Consider the following 19,714-nt stretch of genomic DNA (forward strand, 5'->3'; position numbering starts at 1 on the left):
ACCCTTTGCCTTGATGACAGCTCTGACCACTCTTGACTGGTACTGTATATGTGTATAGAAACCCAGCAGCGTTGCAGTTCTTGACACCAATGCGCCTCGTATAGTAAGGTATGGTTGTCTGTTAACAGGGAAGGTATGGTTGTCTGTTAACAGGGAAGGTATGGTTGTCTGTTAACAGGGAAGGTATGGTTGTCTGTTAACAGGGAAGGTATGGTTGTCTGTTAACAGGGAAGGTACGGTTGTCTGTTAACAGGGAAGGTACGGTTGTCTGTTAACAGGGAAGGTATGGTTGTCTGTTAACAGGGAAGGTATGGTTGTCTGTTAACAGGGAAGGTACGGTTGTCTGTTAACAGGGAAGGTACGGTTGTCTGTTAACAGGGAAGGTATGGTTGTCTGTTAACAGGGAAGGTATGGTTGTCTGTTAACAGGGAAGGTACGGTTGTCTGTTAACAGGGAAGGTACGGTTGTCTGTTAACAGGGAAGGTATGGTTGTCTGTTAACAGGGAAGGTACGGTTGTCTGTTAACAGGGAAGGTATGGTTGTCTGTTAACAGGGAAGGTATGGTTGTCTGTTAACAGGGAAGGTATGGTTGTCTGTTAACAGGGAAGGTATGGTTGTCTGTTAACAGGGAAGGTATGGTTGTCTGTTAACAGGGAAGGTACGGTTGTCTGTTAACAGGGAAGGTATGGTTGTCTGTTAACAGGGAAGAACGGTTGTCTGTTAACAGGTAAGGTATGGTTGTCTGTTAACAGGGAAGGTATGGTTGTCTGTTAACAGGGAAGGTATGGTTGTCTGTTAACAGGGAAGGTATGGTTGTCTGTTAACAGGGAAGGTATGGTTGTCTGTTAACAGGTAAGGTATGGTTGTCTGTTAACAGGTAAGGTATGGTTGTCTGTTAACAGGTCTAATAGACAGCTGTCAGAGGTGTTTGTCCAGCTGCCGTCCAGGAAGGAGCTGCCAGAGTACTACGAGCTGATCAGGAAACCTGTTGACTTCAAGAAAATCAAGGTACCGAACAACAGATAATACATAGAAAACATAACACCTATAGTAGGAAGGTACAGACAGAGGAGCCTACCACCTGATATAGGAGGAAGGTACAGACAGAGGAGCCTACCACCTGATATAGTAGGAAGGTACAGACAGAGGAGCCTACCACCTGATATAGTAGGAAGGTATAGACAGAGGAGCCTACCACCTGATATAGGAGGAAGGTACAGACAGAGGAGCCTACCACCTGATATAGGAGGAAGGTACAGACAGAGGAGCCTACCACCTGATATAGTAGGAAGGTACAGACAGAGGAGCCTACCACCTGATATAGTAGGAAGGTATAGACAGAGGAGCCTACCACCTGATATAGGAGGAAGGTACAGACAGAGGAGCCTACCACCTGATATAGAAGGAAGGTACAGACAGAGGAGCCTACCACCTGATATAGTAGGAAGGTACAGACAGAGGAGCCTACCACCTGATATAGTAGGAAGGTACAGACAGAGGAGCCTACCACCTGATATAGTAGGAAGGTATAGACAGAGGAGCCTACCACCTGATATAGGAGGAAGGTACAGACAGAGGAGCCTACCACCTGATATAGTAGGAAGGTACAGACAGAGGAGCCTACCACCTGATATAGTAGGAAGGTACAGACAGAGGAGCCTACCACCTGATATAGTAGGAAGGTACAGACAGAGGAGCCTACCACCTGATATAGGAGGAAGGTACAGACAGAGGAGCCTACCACCTGATATAGGAGGAAGGTACAGACAGAGGAGCCTACCACCTGATATAGTAGGAAGGTACAGACAGAGGAGCCTACCACCTGATATAGTAGGAAGGTACAGACAGAGGAGCCTACCACCTGATATAGTAGGAAGGTACAGACAGAGGAGCCTACCACCTGATATAGGAGGAAGGTACAGACAGAGGAGCCTACCACCTGATATAGGAGGAAGGTACAGACAGAGGAGCCTACCACCTGATATAGGAGGAAGGTACAGACAGAGGAGCCTACCACCTGATATAGGAGGAAGGTACAGACAGAGGAGCCTACCACCTGATATAGTAGGAAGGTACAGACAGAGGAGCCTACCACCTGGTATAGTAGGAAGGTACAGACAGAGGAGCCTACCACCTGATATAGGAGGAAGGTATAGACAGAGGAGCCTACCACCTGATATAGGAGGAAGGTACAGACAGAGGAGCCTACCACCTGATATAGGAGGAAGGTACAGACAGAGGAGCCTACCACCTGATATAGTAGGAAGGTACAGACAGAGGAGCCTACCACCTGATATAGTAGGAAGGTACAGACAGAGGAGCCTACCACCTGATATAGTAGGAAGGTACAGACAGAGGAGCCTACCACCTGATATAGGAGGAAGGTACAGACAGAGGAGCCTACCACCTGATATAGGAGGAAGGTACAGACAGAGGAGCCTACCACCTGATATAGTAGGAAGGTACAGACAGAGGAGCCTACCACCTGATATAGTAGGAAGGTACAGACAGAGGAGCCTACCACCTGATATAGTAGGAAGGTACAGACAGAGGAGCCTACCACCTGATATAGGAGGAAGGTACAGACAGAGGAGCCTACCACCTGATATAGGAGGAAGGTACAGACAGAGGAGCCTACCACCTGATATAGGAGGAAGGTACAGACAGAGGAGCCTACCACCTGATATAGGAGGAAGGTACAGACAGAGGAGCCTACCACCTGATATAGGAGGAAGGTACAGACAGAGGAGCCTACCACCTGATATAGGAGGAAGGTACAGACAGAGGAGCCTACCACCTGATATAGGAGGAAGGTACAGACAGAGGAGCCTACCACCTGATATAGGAGGAAGGTACAGACAGAGGAGCCTACCACCTGATATAGGAGGAAGGTACAGACAGAGGAGCCTACCACCTGATATAGGAGGAAGGTACAGACAGAGGAGCCTACCACCTGATATAGTAGGAAGGTACAGACAGAGGAGCCTACCACCTGATATAGTAGGAAGGTACAGACAGAGGAGCCTACCACCTGATATAGTAGGAAGGTACAGACAGAGGAGCCTACCACCTGATATAGTAGGAAGGTACAGACAGAGGAGCCTACCACCTGATATAGTAGGAAGGTACAGACAGAGGAGCCTACCACCTGATATAGTAGGAAGGTACAGACAGAGGAGCCTACCACCTGATATAGGAGGAAGGTACAGACAGAGGAGCCTACCACCTGATATAGTAGGAAGGTACAGACAGAGGAGCCTACCACCTGATATAGTAGGAAGGTACAGACAGAGGAGCCTACCACCTGATATAGGAGGAAGGTACAGACAGAGGAGCCTACCACCTGATATAGGAGGAAGGTACAGACAGAGTAGGCCTACCACCTGATATAGGAGGAAGGTACAGACAGAGGAGCCTACCACCTGATATAGTAGGAAGGTACAGACAGAGGAGCCTACCACCTGGTATAGTAGGAAGGTACAGACAGAGGAGCCTACCACCTGATATAGTAGGAAGGTACAGACAGAGGAGCCTACCACCTGATATAGGAGGAAGGTACAGACAGAGGAGCCTACCACCTGGTATGTTTGTTTGTTTGCTTGTTTCCAGGAGCGCGTGCGGAGCCACAAGTTCAGGAGTGTGCCTGACCTGGAGAAGGATGTGATGCTGCTCTGTCACAACGCTCAGACCTTTAACCTCGAGGGGTCACAGGTCAGTCACCTCTGACCTCTAACCTCTAACCCTAAACTCTAATCCTCACCCTGTTTATGTGTTGTACAGTGGCTTGCGAAAGTATTGTTGCCTTACAACCTGGAATTAAAATGTATTTTTTGGGGATTTGTAGCATTTGATTTACACAACATGCCTACCACTTTGAAGATGCAAAATATATTTTTTTGTGAAACGAACAAGAAATAAGAAAAAAAAACAGAACTTGAGCGTGCATAACTATTCACCCCCCCAAAGTCAATACTTTGTAGAGCCACCTTTTGCAGCAATTACAGCTGCAAGTCTCTTGGGGTATGTCTCTATAAGCTTGGCACATCTAGCCACTGGGATTTCTGCCCATTCTTCAAGGCAAAACTGCTCCAGCTCCTTCAAGTTGGATGGGTTCCACTGGTGTACAGCAATCTTTAAGTCATACCACAGATTCTCAATTGGATTGAGGTCTGGGCTTTGACTAGGCCATTCCAAGACATTTAAATGTTTCCCCTTAAACCACTCAAGTGTTGCTTTAGCAGTATGCTTAGGGTCGTTGTCCTGCTGGAAGGTGAACCTCCATCCCAGTCTCAAATCTCTGGAAGACTGAAACAGGTTTCCCTCAAGAATTTCCCTGTATTTAGCGCCATCCATCATTCCTTCAATTCTGACCAGTTTCCCAGTCCCTGCTGATGGAAAAACATCGGGGTGATGAGAGTGTTGGGTTTGCGCCAGACATAGCGTTTTCCTTGATGGCCAAAAAGCTCAATTTTAGTCTGACCAGAATACCTTCTTCCATATGTCTCCCGAGTGGCGCAGTGGTCTAAGGCACTGCATCGCAGTGCTAGCTGTGCCACTAGAAATCCTGGTTCGTATCCAGGCTCTGTCGTAGCCGGCCGCGACCGGGAGACCCATGGGGCGGCGCACAATTGGCCCAGCGTCGTCCAGGGTAGGGGAGGGAATGGCCGGCAGGGATGTAGCTCAGTTGGTAGATGGCGTTTGCAACGCCAGGGTTGTGGGTTCGTTTCCCACGGGGGGCCAGTATGAAAAATAAAATGAAAAAAAAAGAATAATAATGTATGCACTCACTAACTGTAAGTCGCTCTGGATAAGAGCGTCTGCTAAATGACTTAAATGTAAATATGTTTGGGGAGTCGCCCACATGCCTTTTGGCGAACACCAAACATGTTTGCTTATTTTTTTCTTTAAGAAATGGCTTTTTTCTGGCCACTCTTCCGTAAAGCCCAGCTCTGTGGAGTGTACGGCTTAAAGTGGTCCTATGGACAGACACTCCAATCTCCGCTGTGGAGCTTTGCAGCTCTTTCAGGGTTATCTTTGGTCTCTTTGTTGCCTCTTTGATTAATGCCCTCCTTGCCTGGTCCGTGAGTTTTGGTGGGCGGCCCTCTCTTGGCAGGTTTGTTGTGGTGCCATATTCTTTCCATGTTTTAATAATGGATTTAATGGTGCTCTGTGGGATGTTCAGAGTTTCTGATATTTTTTTATAACCCAACCCTGATCTGTACTTCTCCACAACTTTTTCCCTGACCTGTTTGGAGAGCTCCTTGGTCTTCGTGGTGCCGCTTGCTTGGTGGTGCCCATTGCTTAGTGGTGTTGCAGACTCTGGGGCCTTTCAGAACAGGTGTATATATACTGAGATCATGTGACACTTAGATTACACACAGGTAGACTTTATTTAACTAATTATGTGACTTCTGAAGGTAATTGGTTGCACCAGATCTTATTTAGGGGCTTCATAGCAAAGGGGGTGAATACATATGCACGCACCACTTTTCCGTTATTTATTTGTTCTAATTTTTTTAAACAAGTTATTTTTTCTTTTTTTCACTTCACCAATTTGGACTATTTTGTGTATGTCCATTACATGAAATCCAAATAAAAATCCATTGAAATTACAGGTTGTAATGCAACAAAATAGGAAAAACGCCAAGGGGGATGAATAATTTTGCAAGGCACTGTATATCTATGACATGGTGTCTGTCTATGTGTTATAGATCTATGACATGGTGTCTGTCTATGTGTTATAGATCTATGACATGGTGTCTGTCTATGTGTTATAGATCTATGACATGGTGTCTGTCTATGTGTTATAGATCTATGACATGGTGTCTGTCTATGTGTTATAGATCTATGACATGGTGTCTGTCTATGTGTTATAGATCTATGACATGGTGTCTGTCTATGTGTTATAGATCTATGACATGGTGTCTGTCTATGTGTTATAGATCTATGACATGGTGTCTGTCTATGTGTTATAGATCTATGACATGGTGTCTGTCTATGTGTTATAGATCTATGACATGGTGTCTGTCTATGTGCAGTAGATCTATGACATGGTGTCTGTCTATGTGTTATAGATCTATGACATGGTGTCTGTCTATGTGTTATAGATCTATGACATGGTGTCTGTCTATGTGTTATAGATCTATGACATGGTGTCTGTCTATGTGTTATAGATCTATGACATGGTGTCTGTCTATGTGTTATAGATCTATGACATGGTGTCTGTCTATGTGTTGTAGATCTATGACATGGTGTCTGTCTATGTGTTGGAGATCTATGACATGGTGTCTGTCTATGTGTTATAGATCTATGACATGGTGTTTGTCTATGTGTTGTAGATCTGTTATGTTATTAAAAACAAAAAACAATGTTTTAAGTGAGAATAGTCATTGATTGGTCTGAAGCAGAAAAAGAAAGTCAATTCATATGAGCACCAAAATGCATACTTCACCCATGCTCTACCAAGGTTTTCCAGAACTCAGCTTTGACCTAGGACAGTATCTATGTTGGTCTATTGTACTTCAAACAATGTGTATGGGTTAGGGTTAGGGTTAGGGTTAGGTTGCTTAGGATTCAAACCGTGACACTGTGTTGATCAGTCAGTGCACATTTGGATTAAAATGAAATGAAGAAAATGTAATTGCCAGAGGAGGAAGCAGACTGAGTGAAGTCTTAAGGGATATATTTAGCTCTGGATCTTCTAACAGTGAAGCGTCTGTCTGGTGTGTTATAAATTAGCAGTGTGGCAGTTTGGTGTATCTAACTATAATAGCAGGACGTTCGCTAGCTTATTTGTTTGTGCTCTGATTACACACAAGTGTCCAAGTCAGCAGTTTACATAGATGACCAGCAATATGAACCTTCCATAACAAAATATACCTAGCTAGTGAGCTTCCTACCTTCCTTTTGCTTCTCAGCCAACTGGTGTTAGCTAGCTAGCTACAGCTGCTAGTCTTCTACTAGCTAGCTGACACTGTTGCACAGCAACCGATTTGTTCGACCTGGTTTTAGAACTCTGAGATTTGGATGAAGAGATGTTAGCATTGTCAGAAATGCTACAAAAAGTTAGCACATAGTTGGTTCTTAATGGACGGAAATGTGAACGTGAGAGCAATAAAATTGTGAATGTAATAAAAACTGGTAACGGCCGGACGGATCATGACGAAAGGAGGAGATTGGGTTGTGGACCTCCAATCAAGTTGATTTATGAACTTTCATCGACATTGGTGTCATATTGACTTAGATATGATGGTAGGGAGATTTTAATTTAACGTTGCGCTTAAACCAATCCCATAATATAATGTCTGTCTGTGTCGTAGACCTATGACATGGTGTCTGCGTCGTAGACCTATGACATGGTGTCTGTGACATGGTGTCTGTGTCGTAGACCTATGACATGGTGTCTGTGACATGGTGTCTGTGTCGTAGACCTATGACATGGTGTCTGTGACATGGTGTCTGTGTCGTAGACCTATGACATGGTGTCTGTGTCGTAGACCTATAACATGGTGTCTGTGTCGTAGACCTATCACATGGTGTCTGTGTCGTAGACCTATCACATGGTGTCTGTGTCGTAGACCTATGACATGGTGTCTGTGTTGTAGACCTATGACATGGTGTCTGTGTCGTAGACCTATGACATGGTGTCTGTGACATGGTGTCTGTGTCGTAGACCTATGACATGGTGTCTGTGTCGTAGACCTATGACATGGTGTCTGTGACATGGTGTCTGTGTCGTAGACCTATGACATGGTGTCTGTGTCGTAGACCTATGACATGGTGTCTGTATCGTAGACCTATGACATGGTGTCTGTGTCGTAGACCTATGACATGGTGTCTGTGTCGTAGACCTATGACATGGTGTCTGTGTCGTAGACCTATCACATGGTGTCTGTGTCGTAGACCTATGACATGGTGTCTGTGTTGTAGACCTATGACATGGTGTCTGTGTCGTAGACCTATGACATGGTGTCTGTGACGTAGACCTATGACATGGTGTCTGTGTCGTAGACATATGACATGGTGTCTGTGACATGGTGTCTGTGATGTAGAACTATGACATGGTGTCTGTGACATGGTGTCTGTGATGTAGACCTAAGACATGGTGTCTGTGATGTAGACCTAAGACATGGTGTCTGTGATGTAGACCTATCACATGGTGTCTGTGACATGGTGTCTGTGATGTAGACCTATCACATGGTGTCTGTGACATGGTGTCTGTGATGTTGTGAATATCTGTTGTAGCTCTATAACATTGCGCCTGTCTATGTGCTGTAGATCTATGAGGACTCCATCGTGCTCCAGTCGGTGTTTAAAAGTGCCAGACAGAGAATCGTAAAGGAGGAGGAGAGTGAAGAGGACAGCGATGATGATGACGATGATGATGATGATGATGAAGATGAAGAGTCAGAGGCAGAGTGTAAGATAATGGATTTCCTTTCTCTCTCTCTCTCTCTCCCCTCCCTCTCTCTCTCTTTTACTCTCCCCTCCCGTTTTGTCTCTCACTCTCCCCTCCCTCCCTCTCTCTCGCTCCCCTCACGCTCTCCCTCTCTCTCACGCTCTCCCTCGCTCTCTCTCTCTCTCTCTCTCTCTCTCTCTCTCTCTCTCCTCCCTCTCTCTCACTCTCTCTCCCCTCCCTCTCTCTCACTCTCCCCTCCCTCTCTCTCACTATCCCCTCCCTCTCTCTCTCCCTCTCCCATCCCCCCCTCTCTCTCTCTCTCTCTCTCTCTCTCTCTCCCCTCCCTCTCTCTCGCTCCCCTCCCACTCTCTCACGCTCTCCCTCTCTCTCTCTCTCTCTCTCTATCTCTCTCTCCCCTCCCTCTCTCTCACTCTCCCCTCCCTCTCTCTCTCCCTCTCCCATCCCCCCCCCTCTCTCTCTCTCTCTCTCTCTCACTCTCCCCTCCCTCTCTCTCGACAATAAATAATCTACAGTTGAAGTCAGAAGTTTACATACACCTTAGCCAAATACATTTCAACTCAGTTTTTCACAATTCCTGACATTTAATCCTAGTAAAAATTCCTTGTCTTAGGTCAGGTAGGATCACTACTTTATTTTAAGAATGTGAAATGTCAGAATAATAGTAGAGAGAATTATTTATTTCAGCTTTTATTTATTTCATCACATTCCCAGTGGGTCAGAAGTTTACATACACTCAATTAGTATTTGGTAGCATTGCCTTTAAATTGTTTAACTTGGGTCAAACATTTCGGGTAGCCTTCCACAATAAGTTGGGTGAATTTTGGCCCATTCCTCCTGACACAGCTGGTGTAACTGAGTCAGGTTTGTAGGCCTCCTTGCTCGCACACGCTTTTTCAGTTCTGCCCACAAATGTTCTATAGGTTTGAGGTCAGGGCTTTGGGATGGCCACTCCTATACCTTGACTTTGTTGTCCTTAAGCCATTTTGCCACAACTTTGGAAGTATGCTTGGGGTCATTGGCCATTTGGAAGACCCATTTGTGACCAAGCTTTAACTTCCTGACTGATGTCTTGAGATGTTGCTTCAATATATCCACATCATTTTCCTTCCTCATGATGCCATCTATTTTGTGAAGTGCACCAGTCCCTCCTGCAGCAAAGCATCCCCACAGCATGATGCTGCCACCCCCGTGCTTCACGGTTGGGATGGGGTTCTACGACTTGCAAGCCCCCCTTTTTTCCTCCAAACATAACGTTGGTCATTATGGCCAAACAGTTCTATTTTTGCTTCATCAGACCAGAGGACATTTCTCCAAAAAGTACGATCTTTGTCCCAATGTGCAGTTGCAAACCGTAGTCTGTCTTTTTCCTCATCTCTCCCATCCCCCCCTCTCTCTCTCTCTCTCTCCTCATCACCCCCCCTCCCTCTCCCTCTCTCTCTCTCTCTCTCCTCATCACCCCCTCTCTCTCTCTCTCTCTCTCTCTCTCTCTCTCTCTCTCTCTGTCTCCTCATCACCCCCTCTCTCTCTCTCTCTCTCTCCTCATCACCCCCTCTCTCTCTCTCTCTCTCTCTCTCTCTCTCCTCCCTCTCTCTCTCTCTCTCTCTCCCCTCCCTGTCTCTCTCTCTCCCCTCCCTGTCTCTCTCTCTCCTCCTCTCTCTCTCTCTCTCTCCTCCCTCTCTCTCTCTCTCCTCCTCTCTCTCTCTCTCTCCTCCTCTCTCTCTCTCTCTCTCCTCATCACCCCCTCTCTCTCTCCTCATCTCTCTCTCTCCCATTCCCCTCTCTCTCTCTCCTCACCACCCCCCCTCTCTCTCCTCATCTCTCTCTCCCCTCTCTCTCTCTCCCATCCCCCTCTCTCTCTCTCTCCTCATCACCCCCTCTCTCTCCTCATCTCTCTCTCCCCCATCACCCCCTCTCTCTCTCTCCCCCATCACCCCCACTCTCTCTCCTCATCTCTCTCTCTCTCCTCATCTCTCTCTCTCTCCTCATCTCTCTCTCTCTCTCTCGCTTTCTCTCCTCATCACCCTCACTCAATTCAATTTCAATTTCAATTCAATTTAAGGGCTTTATTGGCATGGGAAACGTGTGTTAACGTTGCCAAAGCAAGTGAAGTAGATAGTAAACAAAAGTGAAATAAACAATAAATATTAACAGGAAACATTACACTCAGAAGTTTCAAAAGAATAAAGACATTTCAAATGTCATATTATGTCTATATACAGTGTTGTAACAATGTGCAAATAGTTAAAGTACAAATGGGAAAATAAATAAACATAAATATGGGTTGTACAGTGGGGAAAAAAAGTATTTAGTCAGCCACCAATTGTGCAAGTTCTCCCACTTAAAAAGATGAGAGAGGCCTGTAATTTTCATCATAGGTACACGTCAACTATGACAGACAAAATGAGAAAAAAAAATCCAGAAAATCACATTGTAGGATTTTTAATGAATTTATTTGCAAATTATGGTGGAAAATAAGTATTTGGTCAATAACAAAAGTTTCTCAATACTTTGTTATATACCCTTTGTTGGCAATGACACAGGTCAAACGTTTTCTGTAAGTCTTCACAAGGTTTTCACACACTGTTGCTGGTATTTTGGCCCATTCCTCCATGCAGATCTCAACTAGAGCAGTGATGTTTTGGGGCTGTCGCTGGGCAACACAGACTTTCAACTCCCTCCAAAGATTTTCTATGGGGTTGAGATCTGGAGACTGGCTAGGCCACTCCAGGACCTTGAAATGCTTCTTACGAATCCACTCCTTCGTTGCCCGGGCGGTGTGTTTGGGATCATTGTCATGCTGAAAGACCCAGCCACGTTTCATCTTCAATGCCCTTGCTGATGGAAGGAGGTTTTCACTCAAAATCTCACGATACATGGCCCCATTCATTCTTTCCTTTACACGGATCAGTCGTCCTGGTCCCTTTGCAGAAAAACAGCCTCAAAGCATGATGTTTCCACCCCCATGCTTCACAGTAGGTATGGTGTTCTTTGGATGCAACTCAGCATTCTTTGTCCTCCAAACACGACGAGTTGAGTTTTTACCAAAAAGTTATATTTTGGTTTCATCTCACCATATGACATTCTCCCAATCCTCTTCTGGATCATCCAAATGCACTCTAGCAAACTTCAAACGGGCCTGGACATGTACTGGCTTAAGCAGGGGGACACGTCTGGCACTGCAGGATTTGAGTCCCTGGCGGCTTAGTGTGTTACTGATGGTAGGCTTTGTTACTTTGGTCCCAGCTCTCTGCAGGTCATTCACTAGGTCCCCCCGTGTGGTTCTGGGATTTTTGCTCACCGTTCTTGTGATCATTTTGACCCCACGGGGTGAGATCTTGCGTGGAGCCCCAGATCGAGGGAGATTATCAGTGGTCTTGTATGTCTTCCATTTCCTAATAATTGCTCCCACAGTTGATTTCTTCAAACCAAGCTGCTTACCTATTGCAGATTCAGTCTTCCCAGCCTGGTGCAGGTCTACAATTTTGTTTCTGGTGTCCATTGACAGCTCTTTGGTCTTGGCCATAGTGGAGTTTGAAGTGTGACTGTTTGAGGTTATGGACAGGTGTCTTTTATACTGATAACAAGTTCAAACAGGTGCCATTAATACAGATAACGAGTGGAGGACAGAGGAGCCTCTTAAAGAAGAAGTTACAGGTCTGTGAGAGCCAGAAATCTTGCTTGTTTGTAGGTGACCAAATACTTATTTTCCACCATAATTTGCAAATAAATTCATTAAAAATCCTACAATGTGATTTTCTGGAATTTTTTTTCTTCAATTTGTCTGTCATAGTTGACGTGTACCTATGATGAAAATTACAGGCCTCTCTCATCTTTTTAAGTGGGAGAACTTGCACAATTGGTGGCTGACTAAATACTTTTTTCCCCACTGTATTTACAATGGTGTTTGTTCTTCACTGGTTGCCATTTTCTTGTGGCAACAGGTCACACATTTTGCAGCTGTGATGGCACACTGTGGTATGTCACCCAATATATATGGGAGTTTAAATTGGGTTTGTTTTCTAATTCTTTGTGGATCGCTGTAATCTGAGGGAAATATGTGTCTCTAATATGGTCATACATTTGGCAGGAGGTTAGGAAGTGCAGCTCAGTTTCCACCTCATTTTGTGGGCAGTGTGCACATAGCCTGTCTTCTCTTGAGAGCCAGGTCTGCCTACGGCGGCCTTTCTCAATAGCAAGGCTATGCTCACTGAGTCTGTACATAGTCAAAGCTTTCCTTAATTTTGGGTCAGTCACAGTGGTCAGGTAGTCTGCCACTGTGTACTCTCTGTTTAGGGCCAAATAGCATTCTAGTTTGCTCAGTTTTTTTGTTTGTTCTTTCCAATGTGTCAAGTAATTCTCTTTTTGTTTTCTCATGATTTGGTTGGGTCTAATTGTGTTGCTGTCCTGGGGCTCTGTGTGGTCTGTTTGTGTTTCTGAAGAAAGCCCCAGGACCAGCTTGCTTACGGGACTCTTCTCCAAGTTCATCTCTCTGTAGGTGATGGCTTTGTTATGGAAGGTTTGGGAATCGCTTCCTTTTAAGTGGTTATAGAATTTAACGGCTCTTTTCTGGATTTTGATAATTAGCGGGTATTGGCCTAATTATGCTCTGCATGCATTATTTGGTGTTTTACGTTGTACACAGAGGATGTTTTTGCAGAATTCTGCATGCAGAGTCTCAATTTGGTGTTTGTCCCATTTTGTGAATTATTGGTGGGTGAGCGGACCCCAGACCTCACAACCATAAAGGGCAATGGGTTCTATAACTGATTCAAGTATTTTTAGCCAGATCCTAATTGGTGTGTCAAATTTGATGTTCCTTTTGATGGCATAGAAGGCCCTTCTTGCCTTGTCTCTCAGATCGTTCACAGCTTTGTGGAAGTTACCTGTGGTGCTGATGTTTAGGCCGAGGTATGTATAGTTTTTTGTGTGCTCTAGGGCAACGGTGTCTAGATGGAATTTGTATTTGTGGTCCTGGCAACTGGACCTTTTTTGGAACACCATTATTTTTGTCTTACTGAGATTTACTGTCAGGGCCCAGGTCTGACAAAATCTGTGCAGAAGATCTAGGTGCTGCTGTAGGCCTTCCTTGGTTGGTGACAGAAGCACCAGATCATCAGCAAACAGTAGACATTTGACTTCAGATTCTAGTAGGGTGAGGCCGGGTGCTGCAGACTGTTCTAGTGCCCTCGCCAATTAGTTGATATATATGTTGAAGAGGGTGGGGCTTAAACTGCATCCCTGTCTCACCCCACGGCCCTGTGGAAAGAAATGTGTGTGTTTTTTGCCAATTTTAACCGCACACTTGTTGTTTGTGTACATGGATTTTATAATGTTGTATGTTTTCCCCCAACCCCACTTTCCATCAATTTGTATAGCAGACCCTCATGCCAAATTGAGTCAAAAGCTTTTTAAAAAATCAACAAAGCATGAGAAGACATTGCCTTTGTTTTGGTTTGTTTGTTTGTCAATTAGGGTGTGCAGGGTGACTATGTGGTCTGTCATATGGTAATTTGGTAAAAAGCCAATATGACATTTGCTCAGTACATTGTTTTCACTGAGGAAATGAACTAGTCTGCTGTTAATGATAATGCAGAGGATTTCCCCAAGGTTGCTGTTGACGCATATCCCACGGTAGTTATTGGGGTCAAATTTGTCTCCACTTTTGTGGATTGGGGTGATCAGTCCTTGGTTCCAAATATTGGGGAAGATGCCAGAGCTAAGGATGATGTTAAAGAGTTTAAGAATAGCTAATTGAAATTTGTGGTCTGTATATTTTAACTTTTCATTGAGGATAACAACACCACAGGCCTTTTTGGGTTGGAGGGTTTGTATTTTGTCCTGTAGTTCATTCAATGTAATTGGAGAATCCAGTGGGTTCTGGTAGTCTTTAATAGTTGATTCTAAGATTTGCATTTGATCATGTAAATTTTTTTGCTGTTTGTTCTCTGTTATAGGGCCAAAAAGATTGGAGAAGTGGTTTACCCATACATCTCCATTTTGGATAGATAACTCTTTATGTTGTTGTTTGTTTAGTGTTTTCCAATTTTCCCAGAAGTGGTTAGAGTCTATGGATTCTTCAATTACATTGAGCTAATTTCTGACATGCTGTTCCTTCTTTTTCCATAGTGTATTTCTGTATTGTTTTAGTGATTCACCATAGTGAAGGAGTAGGCTCAGGTTTTCTGGGTCTCTATGTTTGTGGTTGGATAGGTTTCTCAATTTCTTTCTTAGGTTTTTGCATTCTTCATCAAACCATTTTTCACTGTTGTTACTTTTCTTTGGTTTTCTGTTAGAGATTTTTTGATTTATCTCCCCCCCCCCCCTCTCTCTCTCTCTCCTCCTCACCCCCCCCCCCCCCTCTCTCTCTCTCCTCACCCCCCCCCCCCCCCCCTCTCTCTCTCTCCTCACCCCCTCTCTCTCTCTCTCTCTCTCTCTCTCCTATCCCCCCCTCTCCCTCCTCCTCTCTCTCCCTCCTCCTCTCTCTCTCTCCTCATCTCTCCCTCTCTCTCTCTCCTCATCTCTCTCTCCCTCTCATCCCTCTATCCTCTTTCTCTCTCCTCACCCCCTCTCTCTCATCCCTCTCTCTCATCCCCCCCTCTCCCTCCTCCTCACCCCTCTCTCTCTCATCCCTCTCTCTCCTCATCCCTCTCTCTCTCCTCATCCCTCTCTCTCCTCATCCCTCTCTCTCCTCACCCCTCTCTCTCATCCCCCCTCTCCCTCCTCCTCACCCCTCTCTCTCCTCATCCTTCTCCTCATCCCTCTCTCTCCTCACCCCTCTCTCTCTCCTCACCCCTCTCTCTCTCCTCATCCCTCTCTCTCCTCACCCCTCTCTCTCTCCTCATCCCTCTCTCCTTATCCCTCTCTCTCCTCATCCCTCTCTCTCCTCATCCCTCTCTCTCCTCATCTCTCTCTCCTCATCCCTCTCTCTCCTCATCCCTCTCTCTCCTCATCCCTCTCTCTCACCCCTCTCTCTCTCTCCTCATCCCTCTCTCTCCTCTTCTCTCACCCCCCTCTCTCTCCTCATCCCTCTCTCTCTCACCCCTCTCTCTCTCCTCATCCCTCTCTCTCTCCTCATCCCTCTCTCTCCTCATCCCTCTCTCTCCTCACCCCTCTCTCTCATCCCCCCCTCTCTCTCCTCATCCTTCTCCTCATCCCCCTCTCTCCTCACCCCTCTCTCTCCTCATCCCTCTCTCTCCTCATCTCTCTCTCTCCTCATCCCTCTCTCTCCTCATCCCTCTCTCTCATCCATCTCTCTCTCCTCATCCCTCTCTCTCTCCTCATCCCTCTCTTTCCTCATCCCTCTCTCTCCTCATCCCTCTCTCTCCTCATCCCTCTCTCTCCACCTCCCTCTCTCTCCTCCTCTCCCTGTCTCTCCTCATCCCTCTCTCTCCTCACCCCCCTCTCCCTCCTCCTCTCTCTCTCTCTCCTCATCCCTCTCTCTCCTCATCTCTCTCTCTCTCATCCCTCTCTCTCCTCATCCCTCTCTCTCTCTCATCCCTCTCTCTCCTCCTCTCCCTCTCTCTCCTCCTCTCTCTCCCTTCCGCTCTCTCAATTCAATTCAATTCAATAGACTTTATTGACATGGCAAGTAAAATTACTTACATTGTCAAAGTATAGATATAACAAAAATGGTGGGACCAACAGCAATAATAATAGTAGTAGTGGAAATGGGATTACCATTAACAGCAACTACAACAACTATTAATGACAATAACAATACATTAAAGCAATAGTAGTCGACCAGTCTCAACATGACTGAGAAGACACATGACATGGTATGAAAGCCAAAACAAAACAGGAAATATTATTGACATTACATTACACTTTTCACTGGCTGTCCCTCCGGTTGTGGCAGGAGGACACATATTTGGCTGCCAAAATTGCACATTTTGGCTTTTCATCCAATAAATATTGGATTTTTTCTTCCTCTTTTATAGTTTCAAATTCTTTGATTATTTTGGGAAATAAATATTCTCTTAGGTCTGAGTATTTGTCACAGTGTAATAGGAAATGCAGCTCTGTCTCTACCTCTCCCCGGGGGCAGAGTGAGCACAGCCTGTCCTCTCTGGGCAGCCAGGTTTGCCTGTGACGACCGGTCTCTATAGCCAGACTGTGCTCACTGAGTCTGTACCTAGTCATTGTTTTCCTCAGTTTTCTATCAGTCACAGTGGTCAGATAGTCTGCCACCATGTACTGTCTGTTTAGAGCCAAATAGCATTGAAGTTTACTTTGATTTTTTATGGTGTCTTTCCAATAGGTGATATATTTTTCTTTATGCTTTGTGATGATTTGGTTGGGCCAGATTTTCTGAGTGCTGTCCTGAGGCTCTATGAGGTTGGTTTTGGTTAGTGACTGAGCCTCAGAACCAGCTGGCTGAGGGGACTCTTCTCTTGTTTCATCTCTTGACATAGTAGAGCTGTGTGATGGAATGTTTTGGGGTCACTTGTTTTTAGATGGTTGTAAAATCTGATGGCAATTTTTTCTATTCGAATAAGGGGGGGGGGGGGTGTTGGCCCAATTCTGCTCTACATGCGTTATTTTGAGTTTTTCTTTGCACTTGCAATACAGTCTTGCAAAACTCTGCATGCAGTATTTCGATGGGATGTTTGTCCCATTTGGTAAATTCAGTATTAGAGAGCGGACCCCGTACTTCGCTGCCATAGAGAGCAATTGGTTCTATAACTGATTGGAAAATTTTGAGCCAGATTCTAATTGGAATTTCGATTTTAATATTCCTTTTAATGGCATGGAATGCTCTTCTTGCTTTGTCTCTCAGCTCATTCACAGCCATGTGAAAGCTACCTGTGTTGCTGATATTTAGTCCTAGATATGTGTAATTTTTGGTGTGTTCTAATAGAACTGTGTCCAAATAGAATTAATATTTGTCATCCTGATTTCCGGACCTTTTTTGGAATATCATTATATTCGTTTTTTTTTTAGATTAACGGTCAGGGCCCAGGTCTGACAGAATCTGTGCAGATGATCTAGATGCTGCTGTAACCCCTCCTTAGTGGGAGACAGTAGCACCAGGTCATCTGCGTACAGCAGACACTTGATTTCAGTGTTGTGTAGGGTGAGACCAGGTGCTGCCCATTCTTCTAATGTTTTTGCCAATTCATTAATGTAGATGTTAAATAGTGTTGGACTTATTGTTTTTAGTGTACATTGATTTAATAACATCATATGTTTTCCCTCCAATACCACTTTCTATTGTAAAAAATACCTTTGTGCCAAATTGAATCAAATGCTTTCTTGAAGTCTACAAAACACGAGTAGATTTTGCCTTTGTTTTGGTTTACTTGTTTGTCAATTAGAGTCTGGAGGGTGTAAATGTGGTCTGTTGTATGATACTTTTTTACAAATCCAATCTGGCTTCTGCTTAGGATGTTGTGTTCATCAAGGAAATTATGTAGTCTGCTGTTTATGATACTGCAGAGAATTTTTTTCCCAAGTTGCTGTTAACACAAATCCCTCTGTAATTATTTGGGTCAAATTTGTCTCAATTTTTTAAAATTGGTGTGATCAATCCTTGGTTCCAAATATCGGGGAAAATACCTGCAGTTAAGATAATGTTGAAGAGTTTGAGTATAGCCTATTTGAATTTGTGGTCTGTATATTTGATCATTTCATTTAAAATACAATCAGCACCACAGGCCTTTTTGGGTTGGAGAGTGCAAAGTTTTTCCAATAATTATTGTTCTGTAATTGGGGTATCCACAGGATTCTGATAGTCTTTGACTGCTGATTCAATGATTTGTAATTGTTTTTGTATATCTTGTTGTTCTGGGCTCTTTGTTATATTGCTGTAGAGGTTTGCAAAGTCATTTCTCCACATATCCCCATTTTGGATAGCCAATTCCTCATTATGAGGTTTGTTTAATGTATTCCAATTCTCCCAGAAGTGGTTTGATTCTATGGATTCCTCAATCACATCCAGCTGATTTCTAATGTGCTGTTCCTTTTTTGTTCTTAGGGTGTGTTTGTATTGCTTCAGTGTTTCCCCATATTGAAGGCGTATATTTTTGTTGTCTGGGTCTCTGTGTTTTTGATTAGATATATTTCTCAATTACTTTTTCATTATCAAACCATTTTTCATTATCTATTATTTTTGGTTTGCTCTTATGTTTCTTAAGATTAGCCAAGGAGGCTAATTTGTCAAATATAAAGTTTATGTTCCAAACGGCCAAATTTACACCTTCATTGCTGTAGGAGAATGTTAAGGCTAAAAAGTTGTCCAGGAGAGATTGTATTTTTTGGCTACTAATTGCTTTTTGGTAGATTTCTGTACTGTTTGCACTCCATCTATAGGTCTGTTTAGTACCATGTAATTAATTGGGCCGTGATGCTTCATGGTTGGGTTCTGCTCTTCTCAGATACACTGTGATTTTACTGTGGTCTGAGAGAGGTGTTAGTGGGCTGACAGTGAAGGCTTTACTTTATCCTATCCCAGGTATTCCTTAAAGAGGTGGGGTTTCAAATGTCTCCGGAAGGTGGTGAGTGACTCCGCTGTCCTGGCGTCGTGAGGGAGCTTGTTCCACCATTGGGGTGCCAGAGCAGCGAACAGTTTTGACTGGGCTGAGCGGGAACTGTGCTTCCGCAGAGGTAGGGGAGCCAGCAGGCCAGAGGTGGATGAATGCAATGCCCTCGTTTGGGTGTAGGGACTGATCAGAGCCTGAAGGTGCGGAGGTGCCGTTCCCCTCACAGCTCCGTAGGCAAGCACCATGGTCTTGTAGCAGATGCGAGCTTCAACTGGAAGCCAGTGGGGTGTGCGGAGGAGCGGGGTGACGTGAGAGAATAATAATAATAATAATAATAATATGCCATTTAGCAGACGCTTTTATCCAAAGCGACTTACAGTCATGCGTGCATACATTTTTGTGTATGGGTGGTCCCGGGGATCGAACCCACTACCTTGGCGTTACAAGCGCCATGCTCTACCAGCTGGGAAGGTTGAGAAGGTTGGGAAGGTTGAACACCAGACGGGCTGCGGCATTCTGGATGAGTTGTAGGGGTTTAATGGCACAGGCAGGGAGCCCAGCCAACAGCGAGTTGCATTAATCCAGACGAGAGATGACAAGTGCCTGGATTAGGACCTGTGCCGCTTCCTGTGTAAGGCAGGGTCGTACTCTCCGAATGTTGTAGAGCATGAACCTACAGGATCGGGTCACCGCCTTGATGTTAGCGGAGAACGACAGGGTGTTGTCCAGGGTCACGCCAAGGCTCTTCGCACTCTGGGAGGAGGACACAACGGAGTTGTCAACCGTGATGGCGAGATCATGGAACGGGCAGTCCTTC

General features: G+C 44.9%; 1 protein-coding gene across 1 annotated transcript in view; it reads left to right on the plus strand.

Moving 5' to 3' along the window:
• Positions 1 to 19,714, plus strand: part of smarca2 (SWI/SNF related BAF chromatin remodeling complex subunit ATPase 2) — a gene marked incomplete at its 3' end in the record, with an annotated part of 187,846 nt that overhangs the window by 142,536 nt on the left and 25,596 nt on the right. The window contains exons 31-33 of the mRNA XM_084180431.1: positions 903 to 1,008; positions 3,610 to 3,711; positions 8,278 to 8,496. Of these exons, the coding sequence (XP_084036557.1) occupies positions 903 to 1,008; positions 3,610 to 3,711; positions 8,278 to 8,496 (427 nt within the window). The remainder of the gene's footprint in view (positions 1 to 902; positions 1,009 to 3,609; positions 3,712 to 8,277; positions 8,497 to 19,714) is intronic.

The sequence above is a fragment of the Coregonus lavaretus genome (genome assembly GCF_964263955.1).
Source record: "Coregonus lavaretus genome assembly, chromosome: 17".
Lineage (NCBI taxonomy): Eukaryota > Metazoa > Chordata > Actinopteri > Salmoniformes > Salmonidae > Coregonus > Coregonus lavaretus.